At 42.0% G+C, this 15,974-nt stretch overlaps 1 protein-coding gene across 3 annotated transcripts in view; it reads right to left on the minus strand.

Moving 5' to 3' along the window:
- Positions 1 to 15,974, minus strand: part of KDM4B (lysine demethylase 4B) — a 92,603-nt gene that overhangs the window by 20,631 nt on the left and 55,998 nt on the right. Inside the window, exons 9-13 of one of the 3 annotated variants that reach the window (XM_055804110.1) lie at positions 13,559 to 13,755; positions 13,044 to 13,076; positions 8,801 to 8,970; positions 2,712 to 3,208; positions 1,742 to 1,859 (exon numbers count right to left, since the gene is read on the minus strand). In XM_055804110.1, coding sequence (XP_055660085.1) covers positions 1,742 to 1,859; positions 2,712 to 3,208; positions 8,801 to 8,970; positions 13,044 to 13,076; positions 13,559 to 13,755 — 1,015 coding nt within the window. Of the gene's footprint in view, positions 1 to 1,741; positions 1,860 to 2,696; positions 3,209 to 8,800; positions 8,971 to 13,043; positions 13,077 to 13,558; positions 13,756 to 15,974 lie in introns of all 3 variants that reach the window. The other 2 variants (XM_055804109.1, XM_055804111.1) reach the window with 2 other exon arrangements.

Genomic DNA, 15,974 nt, shown 5'->3' on the forward strand with positions numbered 1-15,974 from the left:
TCACACCAGAGCCAGCCCTCCAACAAAACAGATTTACAAGGAGGTGTTCCACAGTCTTAACTTCAGCCACACATGCTTATGTGTCCGGCCCTGTGTAAGGCACAGACAAAATTTTAAAAAGGCCAGTGACCTCGGGTACATAGATTGATACTTTCACGATGTCTTACTTCCAAAGCAGGGCTCAACCCTCACCTTTTGAAGAAATCAAGCACCTTTAATGACATTTTAAGACCTAAGCCAAAACCCAAACCACATGTTTCTCCAAATTTTAGTCAAGGCACATCAGGAGACAGGCAAGGATTTATGATACACTGAAATCAATGAAACCAGCATTGTAATCCAGAGTGACAGACTGAGAGAAAAAAGGAAGTGACTGTTGCACATTATCACCACCTTCACTCATTCCGGGATGGATTCTAGGTGACACACAGCATTCAGGATGGCTCCTATACTTCAAGCAAGTAGAAAAGACTAACAATTTGTCCCAACCAAATCTTAGTGTAGCATATGTGATTGCTTAATTTACATGCTCACACTTCCTCACTGCAACCTGCAGATCATGCTTATACATTAGCCTTGAAAAATTAAGGAGTGCAGAGAGCTACTTCTATTCCCTGGTGGGGAAGGGTAGAATCTGCTTGATCAGATTTTGCCCAACAGTGCTGCAAATCAGTCCCCGAGAAATGCCAGCTTTCACAGAAAGTTGCTCCTGAATCAGCCAGCAAAGTCCCCATGCACCATCCAACAAGTCAAAACAGTGAAAAGAATCCATCTAATGAGGATCCTTCAGCACAAAGTTTGATGCAAGGTCTCACACCAGAAGAAAATAACTAGTCTCAACTGCCTTTCAGTGCTTCACTCCACATTACACATATGCAAGACATGAAACGCATCACCCTTGGTAAGGAAATGGAGCTATGTACGTACAGAATATCCCCTTCCTACACCAAGTTTCTCTAAAATCAATGGATATATTCTCTGAAGGAAAATGAACAGGAAAGATGTCCTTTTGAATATAAGGTTGTAAGTACCTTGAAAGCAGCAGGGACTGCCAGCTGCACCTTCCTGCACCTGCCCCAGCACGCAAAAGCTTCTTACTGTGGACTTTTTACATTCTGAGTACTTTATAATGTGGGGAAGACCCAGAATGGTAAATTATACTACACAACAGGAGTCTTCCCCCCCCACCCTGTTCAGACTGTTAGGGCATTCGCAGTGACTGGAATGTGGGAAAAGAAAAATCAGTGATGTACAGTTAAGCACTGAGAGACTTTCCAATTCTCATTTCTGGCTCTGCCAAGAAAAGTTGGGACTCCACCACTCACACAGATGACAAAGCCAACCAAAAAGTTGCATTAACTTTCCCCAGACACATAACAGCAGACCTAACCCCCACAGCCCTTTGAGGTGAACAGATCTCATTTTAATGCAATATGTGTGACGGAGCTTTTACTTTAGGATGTTATTTTCTGCGAACTCTTTTCTCCCTTTGTCCAAAACACTGCCTCATGTGGCATCCAGCAAAATATTTTTCTTGAGAGAAAAAGGGTGGGAAGTGAGAAGGTACACCTCCCACAGATGAATTTTGTTTCCAGCTGGGTTATCAAAACGGGAACATGCTACATTTCCTATCAGTTAAGTGTAACGCACAAAGTTGCAGGCCATCTAGTTATGTTAATGACTTCAGCAATTTTTCAGATCAGAGAAGATATACAAGCATTCCTAATGCTAGTGCACTCACCCTCATCGCTCGAGGTCTCCTGTTTCACCACTGACAATGGGGAGCGGGTTGGTGGTTTGCCCAGTGGATGACGACGACTCTTTTTTATCTCCATCTTCATTTTTGAAAAAGCAGCAGTCTGTAACAAACCAGGACAAGCTAGCTGGGAACCCCAAAATATCTTGGCAAACAAAGGAGAGTACAGGACAACAGAGACAGAATCCTTATCGTAAAAAGTACTTGAATTTACACAGCAAACTTTTCACTGCCTTCTGGCTGCCATCAGTAAAGCCTCCCAAGCCAATTACTGGAGTAGATGAAACCAACGCTATCTCTTAAGATGTCGGGTAAAGGTAAACTACAGTGGTTTTTTTAACAGCTTCAAGCCTGCCAACTCCATTAGCTTACGGAAAGTTTGGTCCATCACATAAACAGCTAGGAACTCTAGCATAAAAATTACGTACAGGGCGTATAGGACCAGAAACGTTTTACTAGAACATTACAGTTTGTTTTACGACAAGCATGTTTATATTGTACTGTACACACTGCCCCACGCGCCAGCCAACACTGTAAATGCCGCATGCAACCTAATTACAGTGGCTCACAGCCCTCTCCGGTGCAAGGCGCTGAACATGTTACAGAGACTTACTCTGCACTAGGAACTGACAGAACCACACACTTCGGTTCACAAACGTAACACAAGCAGCAGTGCTACAGCATCAGGACTGAAATCCAACTACATTCCACACTACGCAGGAGTGAGCGGAGAGGAAGGTAGTTAGGGCAGCACAGCATTTTTTTCCTCTCTGGTCTGCACCATTGTGTCTTGGAAACATCTACATGAAAGCTATGCTAATTGTGCCATGTGGTATGGCAATGCACATTTCCCCCTATCCCCACCATTTCTAATAGTTTGGTCCTCAACCTGTTGCTTAAAACTGGCATATCTTATAGTCAACTCCCCGGTCATGCATACCTGTAAATCACTGACCTCTGCAGCCATCTCTGTATTTTCTGCTTCCACGTTCTCCTCCTCCTTCATAGGGATTTCCATAGGGACCGTCTGCTCCCGCCAGCTTGGACTCTTCTGCGTGGCAAACTGCTCAAACGCCTGCTGACAGGACATGTGCTCCTTGTCAAACACCACCTTTTTGGTCCGTGGAACCACATAAAGCATGGGAATGATCGGCCGAGGTTTAAAGTCATCCTCCTCCACGGGTGCCTCTGAGGGGTGGACAATATTCAGTGGAGCTGGGGGCAAGCTCTTTTCTGCTGCAGACGATGTGGGTACTGCTGGGGGCACCGGTGGTCGTGCTGCCGGTGCCTTGTCCTCTGCCAGCTGCTGCTGCAGTGCAGGCGGTGGTGGCAGCTGCTGCTGCTGTAGAGGAGGCTGAGGTGCTTGCAGCTGGTGTTGGTGTTGATGGAAAAGGTGTTTCTTCTTTCTCTCTCCTTTTACTTTTGGAGGACGGGCCTTTGCTTTGCAGTCACCTGTTTCAAGGCAATAGGCAACATTTAGCTTCATATGCCACGATTTCTGGGCATTTAACTTTTTTCTCCTTTCACCAAAAAGCTCTAATGCTGGGCTAACACACTACATTATGGTACTATTCTTCCTTTCCAACAGGCAGACTGAAAGCTCTAGACTTATTCAGCATTGACTTGGAGAAGCCCACTTTAGAAAGAAAAGACTTGTGTCATTTCTATGGACTATTTAATTCTTGACTGGAGCAGAAAGGCTGCCAAAATGAATGTTGCCTGGAGGGAAAATTTCTAAACCCCTAAGAAACTGCACAGTGTGCCAAAAAACATGTAATGTATTGCATTAGCCCTGACTCTGTATTTCAAATTTTCTGCTTAAGCCGTCTCCAAGGTGGGGTGCACAAATACATCAGCTGGAGTGCAGGAAGAAAATATTTTTTTTACCACTAATGAATGAAGTAAGTCTTTAATAATGTTTATTTTATCTTTATCTGGTCCTTTTTTTCAATCTCTATTTTTGTGTGTATTTTATAACGGACACAATATGTTAGCACAGCATTGCATGTATAGATTTTATAAATAAATATACATGCATCAGGAGGTGCACTCAAAATTTTTTTGCTGATAAGGGGGCACAATCAAAAAAATTTGGAGACCACCGTTCTATACCACTAGTCTGCCCTAGCCTCTGGACCACCCCCATTTACTGTTCCCTCTATTTACAAGCATAGCTCTTATCTGACTATCACTGCGTGTCAATGCATTCAACAGCCCCAGGAAATGAAGAACCGAACAAAGATACCTGAATCATTATTACCAAAAGATTTCTACTGCAAGGTCTTTTAAAAAGATGCCTTTAAAGCATAAATCAAGTACAGCATTGAACTAAGCCTGTTATAGACACCATGCCAGTACTGAGACATCCTTTCCCAACACCGACTCCGTTTGTCCTTGTTTCTCCCAGCTTACTGTCATTCATCTTATCTGCATAGCATTGCAGGTCTCTTACATAGCTGCGACAACAAAACCACTTCTGGAACAGACACACGTCTTAATATTTTTACCCGAGGCAGTGATGACCCATAAAAGTCTTCCCCACCTATATTCCCAATACAACTCTGTTAAAGGATCTACACACTCCGATTTTACAGCAGTAATTGAAATTCCTGTTGGCCCCTGAGCGAGCGCCTCTAGGTTAGGACAGGAGATGCTTTCACATCTTGCCTTATTCCATCTAAAATGATGTATGTTCCCTTTGCTCAACTCTTCCCTCAATTCATGAATGAAGTTATCAGTTCACTCAAAGGAAACTAAATAATAGATGCTCCACGGACAGATGCCAGTGCTCAATTTATTTCATAAGAGATTGTTTTTCACCTGCAGATGCTATGACTAGATGACTGTGTTGCAAAAGGCCATTTTCCCCCTAACAGGATGGGGAGGAGGGCTGATGACAAGGAAAGACAGAGACCATTCACCCTAATAATGATGCTTCACCAATTCCAACTCTTCCATGAAGGACTAGACGAAAGCTGACCAGCCAAACACAGTAAACAGGAGATCAGATAAACCATCACACAATAACAAGGTATCTGCAGGAGGAAGGGTTTGAAAAGAAAAGGTAAATAATCCCACACTAAGATTAAGTGCTAAAATCCCTGCTGAAATCTTCTAGGGGATACCTCAACCTTGACATTTCCCAGAAGTCTGGTCTGATGTCTTTATTTACACAGACTTCTAAAAAATGGGAACAAGTCTAGCCCAATTTGCCCAAGTCCAGCCCAAATATTGCTGTACTTGCGTAGGCAGTCCAGCAGATAAACTGGTTTGTTCTATCACAGAGAAAGGAATATTGAATTTCCTTAGAGAAACAAACATATTGAATGAAAGGCAAATTGGATTTTTCCCCAGTTGCACAAAACCGGATCATATTTACTCTCTATACACTCAGAGAATTCTCTATCCAACAACAAAACAAATGCCACTCACCAGCTTTATTGACTTCTAAATGGGTAATTTGACAGCAGCTGGCAGGTAGAACTTTGTTTAAAACTTTCTGCATTAAGATGAACGAAATAGTTTGCAAGTGAATCTATAAAATCAGAAGCCAGGAAAAAGTGATGTAAAATTCAAAGTCCTTATCTGGCTGTTGTGAATACTTCTAGAAGGGAAAGGGATCTTTATGCATAAATCAACACACAAGTTAACAGAGGAATGCCTATCAGCCACCTCCTGCTGAAGCATGAAGGCACACATAGTAGAGCTGGTACACATGGAAAACAGTATTGTGACTTTTTTCATGGCGAGAAGACTTGCTTCTCTAATTTGAAATGCTATACGGAGTTCATGAAGTTGTAGGTGTACAATAACTTTGAGGGGAAGGGGTGTTGGTGGGGAAGTCCAAGTACTTACACAGGACTGTACATCGTAGGGTTTGGGCAAATGGATTATAAAAAGTTGCTACAAGAGCTAGAGCAGTACCTCCTGGTACTAGGCAAAGACAATTAGAAATGGACTTCAGCATCAGTAATTCAGCCACAACTTTGAATAATTTCTACTGTCAACAGCTCAAAAAGAAACTGTAAATTAGACTTATTTAACTAGCAGAAGCACAAGCACAGAGATAAGATGAAACTTAACACAGAAGAAAGCAGGAGAATTCTGCCAGTACGTCCCTCTAATACAGCACTGCACCTGCAGAAACATCTGTGTTGCATACAAGGTTTTTCCTTCAATCCACGTGGGAGACTGCTGCGGATAATCACAAAAACTATTCCACCACCCCGAAGTTACTCCTGAACACTGAGTTCACGTTTTCACTTAGAATAGAGTCCCTCCTTCTAGGAAGAGAATACTACCTAGAGCAATCCTACACGCCCAGTGTTTATAGTCCGTACATACCCATGCTAACAGAACATGCAAACATGATGATGATACAAAAGCAGAAATCAAAAGTAGGAAAACACCTTCTACTTGCTTCTAGGGGCTTGTGTCTGCTCAGAACTTCATACAGCACAAGCTACAAATACATAGATGGCCACAGTGACTGTCAGCAGATTTCTGAAAAGGCTCTATTTTTAATACATGATGCTAGGAAAGTCCAGAAAGTCTCCAGGACAAGCTCTCATGCTATGACATTGTTTCATGATAGCCCTTCCACCCCATTAAAATTCTCATTTCCTAATGACTTTACATCGCCAACTTAAGCAACACAAGTTGCTTACAAGTGGGGAGAGACCAGCCACTACTTGACATTTGGCCAATTCTTGAGATTTTGCCCGAAGTAAAACCCTCACGTAGCAAATGGCTATCTAAAAACCAGTTATGAACTGATTTGCTATTATATACAGATAACAGCAAAGAAGTTTTCGGTTCTGGTTTACCGGCATCTTGATCACAGTATTACTTCATGTAATTATGTACTTAGTTTACAATCACCAGCACTCAAGAGGATACGAGGGAATGCCTTTTAATGAAACACAGTGGAAAATAACACACAACTATTTTGCAGTTCAGCACCTCGCTGCTTTTTTTCACATTAAAAAAAAAAAAAAAAAAAAAGAGAATCCTGTAAGATATATGGTTTGTAGCCCATGTCTGCAGGACTCAACAAGCACAGTGTCGCAAATCATACCTGCAGACTCACAGGATGTATGTGTGCTGTTTAGCACATCCAGAGAGGAGCAAGGCTTAAAGACTCTCGTTTTTAATTTCAAGTCCCAAGACAACCTGCTAAGAATTCTAAATACATTAATAGCAACATAATAAATTATTAATATAAAGCTGAGTCATAAGAAACAAAAGAAAACACCTTAAGGTATCTGTGTCAAAAATCCTGAAAACCTCAAGTTATTAATACTCAGCTAGTCCAAATAACTAAAACGAAGCATAAGACCTACTTTGAAACTACCAATGATCACTCTGAAATCTCATTCGTCCTCCTTCTCGAGGTCATCTGTTCTGGTGTAAGTAGAAAATCAAGCCAAATTAAAAACAGAGGAATATAAAACGTGAAGGCAAGGGGGAGGGAAGCTCAATTGCAATGAACAGGGCCATCCAAACAGATGCTTTTTTTTTTCCCCAAGATGAAACTGTAAGGCACTTGTGAGAGGTAATGCAGGCATTAGGATGTAGAAAACTAGCGAACTTATTGGTATTTAAGTGTCATATTGCATTACGAAACTCGTGTACTTGCTAACAGCCACACTAAGCACTAGACCGCTCAGAAACTGCAAAGCAAATAGTCTAATTCTAGTGACGTTTTCTGCAATGGTGCTGAAAATAAGTTTTTCCTTCCTGTGCTAACAGTTAAAGAGCTCGTAACATGTAGTCTAAGTGTATGATTTGGAACCTGTTCAGCTAGAACAGAGACTTTATTGTTCCTCTGCCATTCTAATGATCTCGGATCTGTCCTTGTCACTTATCTCTTGTCTCCAAAGGGATATCAGCATTTTCAGGCCATTTATTACAAGCATCAACTGTTAAACTTGTACAAGACCTAAGAGCGTACAATTTAACGCCCTGATGACACTCTCAAGCTTAGGGCAATAGAAATCAACTATCTGCACTGTGCTACTCCTGCTCTGTACAACGATCATTTTCAAACTCCTTATTTCCCATGAGAAGTGAAAACACACTGTCTAGCTAGGAGACTCTGGAACTGAACAAAGACCTCTATTCTCTTCCCAGAGCTTCCACAGATTTCCTTTAAGATCATTATCAAGGCTCTCCAAACAGTTTGCAGCGTCAGTTTCTGCCAAATGCTAAACAAATAACGGGTATATAGAATATATGAAAATGAATTCACTAGTGTTTATGAAATGCTCGAGAGTGCCTCTAAGGGAGAGTGCATCACAGACACATCAACTACTTAACCATGCACACAGGCGGAAAAAAAGAAGCTTACTCCCAGCAAGAATTGCATCCTTTCATACACAGCCAAGAAAAAAAAAAGCTATCACAAAAAGGGCCTCCAGCAAGTTGGCTGAGGTCAGGCCTTTGGACTAACCATATGCAGAAGAAATCATAAAGGACTGGGAGTTGTCATGGACTGGTTATTAACTTCAGCCATGCAAAGAAAGCTGAAACACTTCCCTCCTACAGCTAGACTTGAAACGAAACCTGGAACCTGAACTCACGCAGCAGCTGTGGATCCCACACAACCTAAGGCTGACTTTATTCACAGCCTCTGCAAGAAATGGGGAGGGAGGGAGGGAAAGGGGAAAGATTAATTGCACAAGGGAGTGCACAAATCATTCCCTTTCACAGGAGGACACAAAACATATTTGTTTCTCTATGAAATATTTAAAAATATTCCTCCGCTAATATATATTCTTACAAACCTGTAATAGTTTGGGCAGAATATTCAAGCCCTGCCAAAAAAGATATTTGGACTGAATCCTTAAAGAGAGGAAAAAATCAATTGCTGCTGTAAATGATGGTGCATTTCAGTGACCCTAGATTTAATATTGGGAGAGACTCCACTGGTATTTCCATGGAAATAAACATCAGCAGACAAGTTATTTACAAATGTGTTTTAGAGAGATAGCTTGCCCCAGTATTTCACCGAAGTGATCTACCATCAGTGAGCAGGGCCCTCACCTTCTCCCTCAATCACTTTGCTTCTCTCCTCTTCCTCTAGATCTGTCCCTCTTTTCAGCTCCTCTTTTACTTTCACATCTTCCAAGGCAGTTTCAATAGCCATGACATCGCCAAGAGACTTCTGATCCTCTGTTTTATGTCTTCTGGGTTGACTTCTTTTTCGGTGAGACCTAGAAGTACAGAATTGTGATCTGACATAAAAGCACAGTCTTCAATATATAAAACGATCACTGACTTAAAAAGCTGAATACAAAACAAAAGGATCTTCTTTGGAGAGAAAACACAAGGTAGCTAACAATAGCTACAGGGCAAAAGAGATATCTGAAAGGAAACAGATGAACCTTGCTTAACACAACATTTAAGATCTGGACATTAATGGCTGCTACGAATGGATTTCTTGAAGAGCTTTTTCCCACCATTACTAACGTAAGCTCACGAGCTGCAGTTAAAATTATCTTAATTGTATTTTAAATTTATTTTGCTTGTATTTCAAAATATAGATGACAACTCGTTACACATCTTTCTTTCATCTTCTGCCTCCATTCCAACATTTCTTTTCATTCTATACGTGCTTCCCTTTGGCAAAGTGCTGGAAGCCTGCAAAGCATCATCTTCCAGCTCCGAAACATTACCCAGCACTGCCAGTTTCTAAAAGCACAGTCCAATGAATGCTTATAGCATAATCAATAGGCAGTCTATGATTTCTCAGTAGTATAATTCACCAGGTCCAAGGCCTGTGAAAAAGTCTAACTAAAAAAAGTGCACATTAATATGATCAGACTAATACCAAGAGGCCAATAGCAATTCCATTCTTTCTGAAGAGTCAACGCCACTAAGACAAAGAGATGACAGTAGCCATAATGCAAAGACAAATGCAAATTCAGATGTCAGGATCAAGGCTCTTGGTTAGGAACCGTACTGGGAGCCAAGCACCCACACAGACACTCACTCACTCCCCACTGCTCAAGTGGGACAAGGAGGTAAAACAGGAAGAAGTAAGAGCCAGAAAACTTGTAGGTCAAGACAAAGACAGTTTAATAAGTGAAGGAAAGAGGAAAGAATAAAAAAGGGAAAGAAATAAGCAAAGGAAATCCACTCACCATCTCCCACAGGCAGACCAATGCCCAGCCAGTCTCCAAACCACAGCCACCTTGGAAGTCAACCCCTCCTTCTCTCTCTGTCCCAGTTTCTATTGCTCAGCATGACGCTTTATGGCATAGAACATCCCTGTGGCCACTTCGGGTCAGCTGTCCCAGCTGTGTCCCCTCCCAATCCCTTGCCCACCCCCAGCCTACTCACTGGGCAGGGGGAAGAGTGGGAAAAAAATAAAGCCTTGAGGCTGTGCAAGCACCTTTCAGCAACAGCCAAAACATCGGTGCCTTATCAGCACTGTTGTAGCCACAAATCCCAAACACAGCCCTGTGGGCTGCTAGGAGGAAAGTTAACTCCATCCCCGCCAGACCCAGTATGATTCTTTCTACAGGATCTATCAAACAGCTTGTTGAATGTTGGCTTTAAGTCTAACAAACTGTCTTTTTCAGAAGAGACCTGCAGCTTTTACACCATTTTTAGCATGCAGACACCTATTTGGGTTTTTCTGAAAGCAGCATCTTCCGTACGGCCTCGCATCTACCATCATGGAAAACGCAATCACACTGCCCAAAACCCCCGAAAAGCTGAAATTCAGCTTTCCATCCTCAGAGCCCAGAAACTCAGCTGCTATTAGATTTGGAGTACAATGAAGTTAAGAACCCTTAATCAGCTAACCAACAAAGGCAGCAGAAAAAAATTCAACCTGAGATGAAATGATTAATAGAAAAGAAAGTTGATCCATATGCACAGTGATTTATAATTACTAGACTCTAACCATATGGTAGCCCTCCAAGTATAGATGTTAACTTCACACCTGCAAGACATTCATTAGCAGGAACAGACAGCTGAACCCAGAAGGATCAACTTTTCACCCACATTCTAAGTACACATCACCTTCTCTGCAGGGGAAAAGCAAGGTGGGAGAAGAAGATAAATCTGTAAGACTTATCCATTGCAGCTGGAACTTTCCAGTGTTGTTGAAGAAAGCATCAGAGCAGAAGCAAGTGTTACAAGCTATTTTTAGTTAAGTGTGTGTTTTACTCCTGTGGTGTAGAAATGCCAGGCAAAAATTAAATCACAAAGCTTTATACTCACAGTAGATTTAAAAAAAAGATCTTTTTGCAGTACTCTTCTCACTCTGAAGTTGAGGGGAAATTGAGAGAGGCGGAAGGCACATCATTTAAAGAAACTCTGCTTCCAAAACTACAAGCTGAAGGCTGTACATTTCCAGAAGGGAAGATGTTCTGTAGCTGACATAATTCGCATACCAGAAACAGGCTTTTTGTGGACTAGATTAAAACAGTCTCTCGCTGAAGCCATAAAGTAAACAAAGCTGAGTTTTTCAAGGTAACTAACTATGAATGACCTTAGAGAAGAAATAACATACCTCTCTGCAAAGTTTAAAAGCTGCATTTTCCAGGAGAGCTGGCAAAAAAAGCCCCATTTGTACTCTTTGAAGAACAGACCACAAAGTGACTTAAATTAAGTAGATACAACTGTGAAGAGGTTTGGGCAGAGGTGAATCCCATTCTTCCAGTAAAGTCCATCCCACTAAGAAAAGTCAGTCTTCAAGTAAAACGATGTCTTTCCAAGACTTACACATAGGAGAAAGACTATTGCTAAGCAGTAATCAACAGTTTCAAAACTGCTTCAGGATAATGCTGAAATAATCTAGGAAACAATGAGCAGATAAGGAAAAAAAGTAACCCGGATCTTTTGCAATAGGCTCAGGTTAAGAGAGAGGCTCCTCTGCTAAGCAATAGGCTTGAAGAGGGGAAAATAATCCTTGGTGTTCATATAGTACCTCACACCATGCAAACATTACATATATTTAAGTAACCCTTAACAGCCATAGGCAGTAAATTTCCAGATGTAGCAGACTCCAGGGGCCCACTGGAGTCCTGTCACTGCCCACAAAGCCTAAGTGGCAACTTCTGACTCTGAGACTACGCTGCTTTTCCTGAAGCTTGCTGCAGAATGGATGGCTGAAAATATTTTAGGAATATAATTTCTGGAGTGGAGCAACATCACAGAGATTGGTTTTCTGCCAAATACTGTATATGTTATGTCTTTTGGGGCTTGGACTTAGTGGGCAACACACTTTCCCATTTCAATCTTTGTAAAATAAGGGACCAAACATTTCACGTAGAAAAGGCAAGACACCGGACCGCCAGTCCAAAGGAACAGGGGGTGACTGAAATCTCCTGGAAGACCATAAACACCAGTGCTAGAGGAAGAGAGACACCCTTACTAGTGTATTACCTTTTCCTTTGCTAGAATGCCTAAATACATCAGCAATCATCAAATTATCAGGTCAACGGGTTTTAAACTTACTCCAAGTCCCTATCAAAGATGGTCCCAGAAACTTAAAAGTCTTTCTAAAGTTGTTTTTTTTCCCTGTATTTCAATGAAGCGATACTGGAACTGAAATTACAAGCAGAATACTGCATCTGGATGAAGCGGTACAATTTCCAGAGACTGCCAACACTCATACCAGACTTTCAACAACTACTAGATGAGAGCAGAAAGAAGTAAGCTCGTGTGCTGTACTGCGGGCACTCTGGGTAACAGGCGGAGCAGGAATGAGAATGACGTAAAAAAGGGTAAGCAAGCATATGGAAGGGCACACACCTCACATCTGAGTACACTAAAGTCCTATGATGATTCAGTTTCCTAGAATGTAGAGTCTCATTCTTCAAGCAAGCTTGATGAGGAAGGGAAGGTTCTCCCATCAGCAGCCCCTGTCTAAAACACTCCAGTGTTTCAGAATCCCAGTTCCAAATCCCTCTGAGACAGCGGCAGCTTTTTATTAACTACCTGCTTTGGTGACCAGTTAGCTTTATCCACAACCAGTTAATCGTTACATGTCCTTACTAATTCAATAGATTAACTGCCGACTCAAGAATGGAAAACCAAAACAGGCACAAGATAGCTGAGGTTCCCCAATGAAGCAAGAGGAGAATTCAGAAAACTACACAAAACCAAGATGACATGAGAAACCTCGATGCCCAAAGATTTCCTGTGCCATTTCAAGGAAGCAGACATGAAAAAACTAACTGAAAAAGGAAAACACTTTCAGAGTTACTATTTTAAGAAACTTGACAGGAAAAAAAAAAAGGAGTCATTTAAGTTGATGATGGAAGTCACATACCGGTGTTTGTTGTCCTCTTCCTCATCTCCTATCCTATAAGGCAAGATTCCAACAGTAAAAGGTTAGCATGCCAGATTTTCAATTCAAGCATGCTGTAACACACAAACCCCACAAACTTGTAGAAAATTAATACAGAGATCAAAGGAAGCATAGAAAGGCATGCATAAAATCCCTTTTGCAATTGATGGGGGTTTTTCTCCTCCTGCTTTCTGATAAGTGAAGCTATAAATGTTTACTACAGATTTTTTGTCTTCGAGGATAAGAGATGAGATGTGAGGGGGCACACAGCGTCCTACTTCCAGAAAACATGTGCTTCTGTAACATTTCAAGTTAACTGGACAATGAGGGAGCACATTACCTAAGAAAAATTACAAGAGGAATTGTAACAAAACAAAACAGAAACAACAACAAAAAAGTTTGAACTACCCCAAACTAAGAATTACAGCACTTAAAACCTTAGCAATTAAAATCAAACACAGTGCTCGGACACAGCATTTTTCCTTTTTTCTCCTTACCGGCGAAGCAATTTAGTCTTCAGCTCTGCCTTTGTCTCGTTCCAGGCATCTAGTTCTGGGCTAGTCAGAGCTGTGGGTTTCATATGGTCCAGGACAGCAATGTCTTTTCCTTGTTTCCATAAATCATAACGTTCCGGTTGTAGAACCCTCACAAAGACATCCATGGAAATCTTCACCATGTCTTTGCGGCAGGTACACTGCAAGAGATACCCAGACACCAACACCACGTCAGAGCAGAGGAACGCCTTCTTTCCTCGTCAGCTGAGTCTGCCTTTCTCCAGAGGCAAACCAATGCTCCACCATTTGCAAGGTGGGTTACTAGAGGGGGTCAAGGCTAGGAACGGCACTGATGTATACGTGGCTGTTTCAGGTTAAGGGAAAGCGCTGCCTCTGCCTGCCCTTGGCAAAACCAGAGACAGCACAAACTGCCATGCTCTCCAAGACTCTTCTCCCTCTAAGCCTGCCAACAAAGCTAGAACTTTCTGGTGACTGGTACCCAGTATACCACTCATCTGCTGTCTTACAATCATCGGACAGCAATAACTTTGGCTGATGTAGACCAGGTCTGAGTCTGACCTCAAACCTACTTTCCCTCCATTAGCTGGTCTCTGGCAGAGTTTCTCAGGCTAAAAAGAGATTATTAGTATCACTTCATAACTGAAGAAAGCCTTATAGGAATAAAAGACTAACCTAGTGAACAAGGCAGTTGAACTTCATAATTACACATGACACCGCACATAAATCCTTCACAAGACTGTAGAAAAATAAAAAAGGCTACAACAATACATTCTGCATCTAAACCACCTATGCCTAAGTCAAAGAAAATGTGCATTATTCATTTCAACTAACATACACTCATTAAAATTAACTCCTGGAATTACACCCTTGCCATTGTACAAGCCTACACAAAGAGTACTTACAGGCATTTTTGCTTGGATGTCCGTTTGCTCTGATGAAGCACAGAATTAACAGACTGAGTCTAGCAACACGATCTGCATGCAGGACAGACACCAGACTGAACGGTCTATTCTTTATAAACTTTTAACTCAAAAGAAGGTGCTGGACTGAAAAGGACACCCCAACACCCACTGGCCTCATGGGGGCTGCAACTACGGCTCTGCTGCTGTGTGTGAAACGTTGAGTCCCCTTTCAGTTCTGCTCTAAGGTGCAAAGCTTTCCTCAGTATGCACTAAATTGCTTTTCAAGGTGAGGATGAGGGAATTATAGCCACTTTGCAGGAATCTTTTTTTCCACCCCTCCTCCGTACCTTTTCAAAACTATTCTATCATTCTCTTAGCAGAAATGCATGAAATTCAGCTTGCTGCTCCCCTTTCTTCTTTAATTTTTTTACTACCATTATAAAAAAATTTATAGCAATAGTTAAGAAGCCACTGAGAGAGACAGAAGAGATTCTCTCTGCACAGTTCTCTGCTATGCCACTTCCCTCCCAACTCCTACTTTCCATTTTGCAAAGACCGCTGGCTACCTTCTGCTGCTCTGACTGGGAGAGCTCTAATGACCCAAGTGTGCTGAGTGGGAAGGAGCATTTACAGACAGGCACTTTCAGGAAAACCCAATTCATTTAATGAAAAGTAACACGGGACAGAAAGGATGGAAATGCAATTTGGCCAAAGGACGGCAGGACACAGATGGTAGCCATGCTCCGCACTCCTGGCCAGGCAGAAGCCTCTCACCAGCACCACCATCAATGCTGGCTCAAGGGATTTGCATTGAGCAGATTTTCAATCACTTTCCCTTAAGAAATTTTAAAAGCACCTGTGCACCGCTACAAAGAGGAATACAGGAGAGCACCCCACAGCACACATCATCAATGAGCTATGGAGATTGACCTCCTCTGCCTTTACAAAGCATGAAAAAATGGCTTAAAAGGGGAAGAGCCCGTTTTCTGATCCTAACCTGGAACCAACATGCTGCAGCACACCTATGTCAACTCCTTCAAATCAAGCACAGCAAATCCCAAGTCAGATGGGCCTAAAGGTCTGCAGTGCGGTCTCCAACCACCACCAGCTTAAGAGTCCCACGAAAACGTAAAGTACACACAGATTATCAAGAAACCACATACTGAGCTATCTGGATGCTATTCAGAGAAATGACACTGTGGGCTGCAATCTCCAGCATACCACAAAACTAGAAGCCTGCGTACCGCCAACTTCCTTTCTTTACACAAATCTAACATGATGCATGTTTATATTCCAATTTTAATTTCATTTTATTGCTTTCACACTAGCAAGCATGAATAATTTACAAAGCCTCTTTCCTTTGGGGCTTCTTCTGGACCATACAGTTATATTTCCTCAGCTGCTGCAGTTGTATCACACTCACGTTCCCATAATGGCCAGGGTATTTTGCCATTCCCTCCCCTCAGATCCAGCAGCAAGATCCTGCTTAATACAGC

The sequence above is a fragment of the Falco peregrinus genome, chromosome 5 (assembly GCF_023634155.1).
Source record: "Falco peregrinus isolate bFalPer1 chromosome 5, bFalPer1.pri, whole genome shotgun sequence".
NCBI lineage: Eukaryota > Metazoa > Chordata > Aves > Falconiformes > Falconidae > Falco > Falco peregrinus.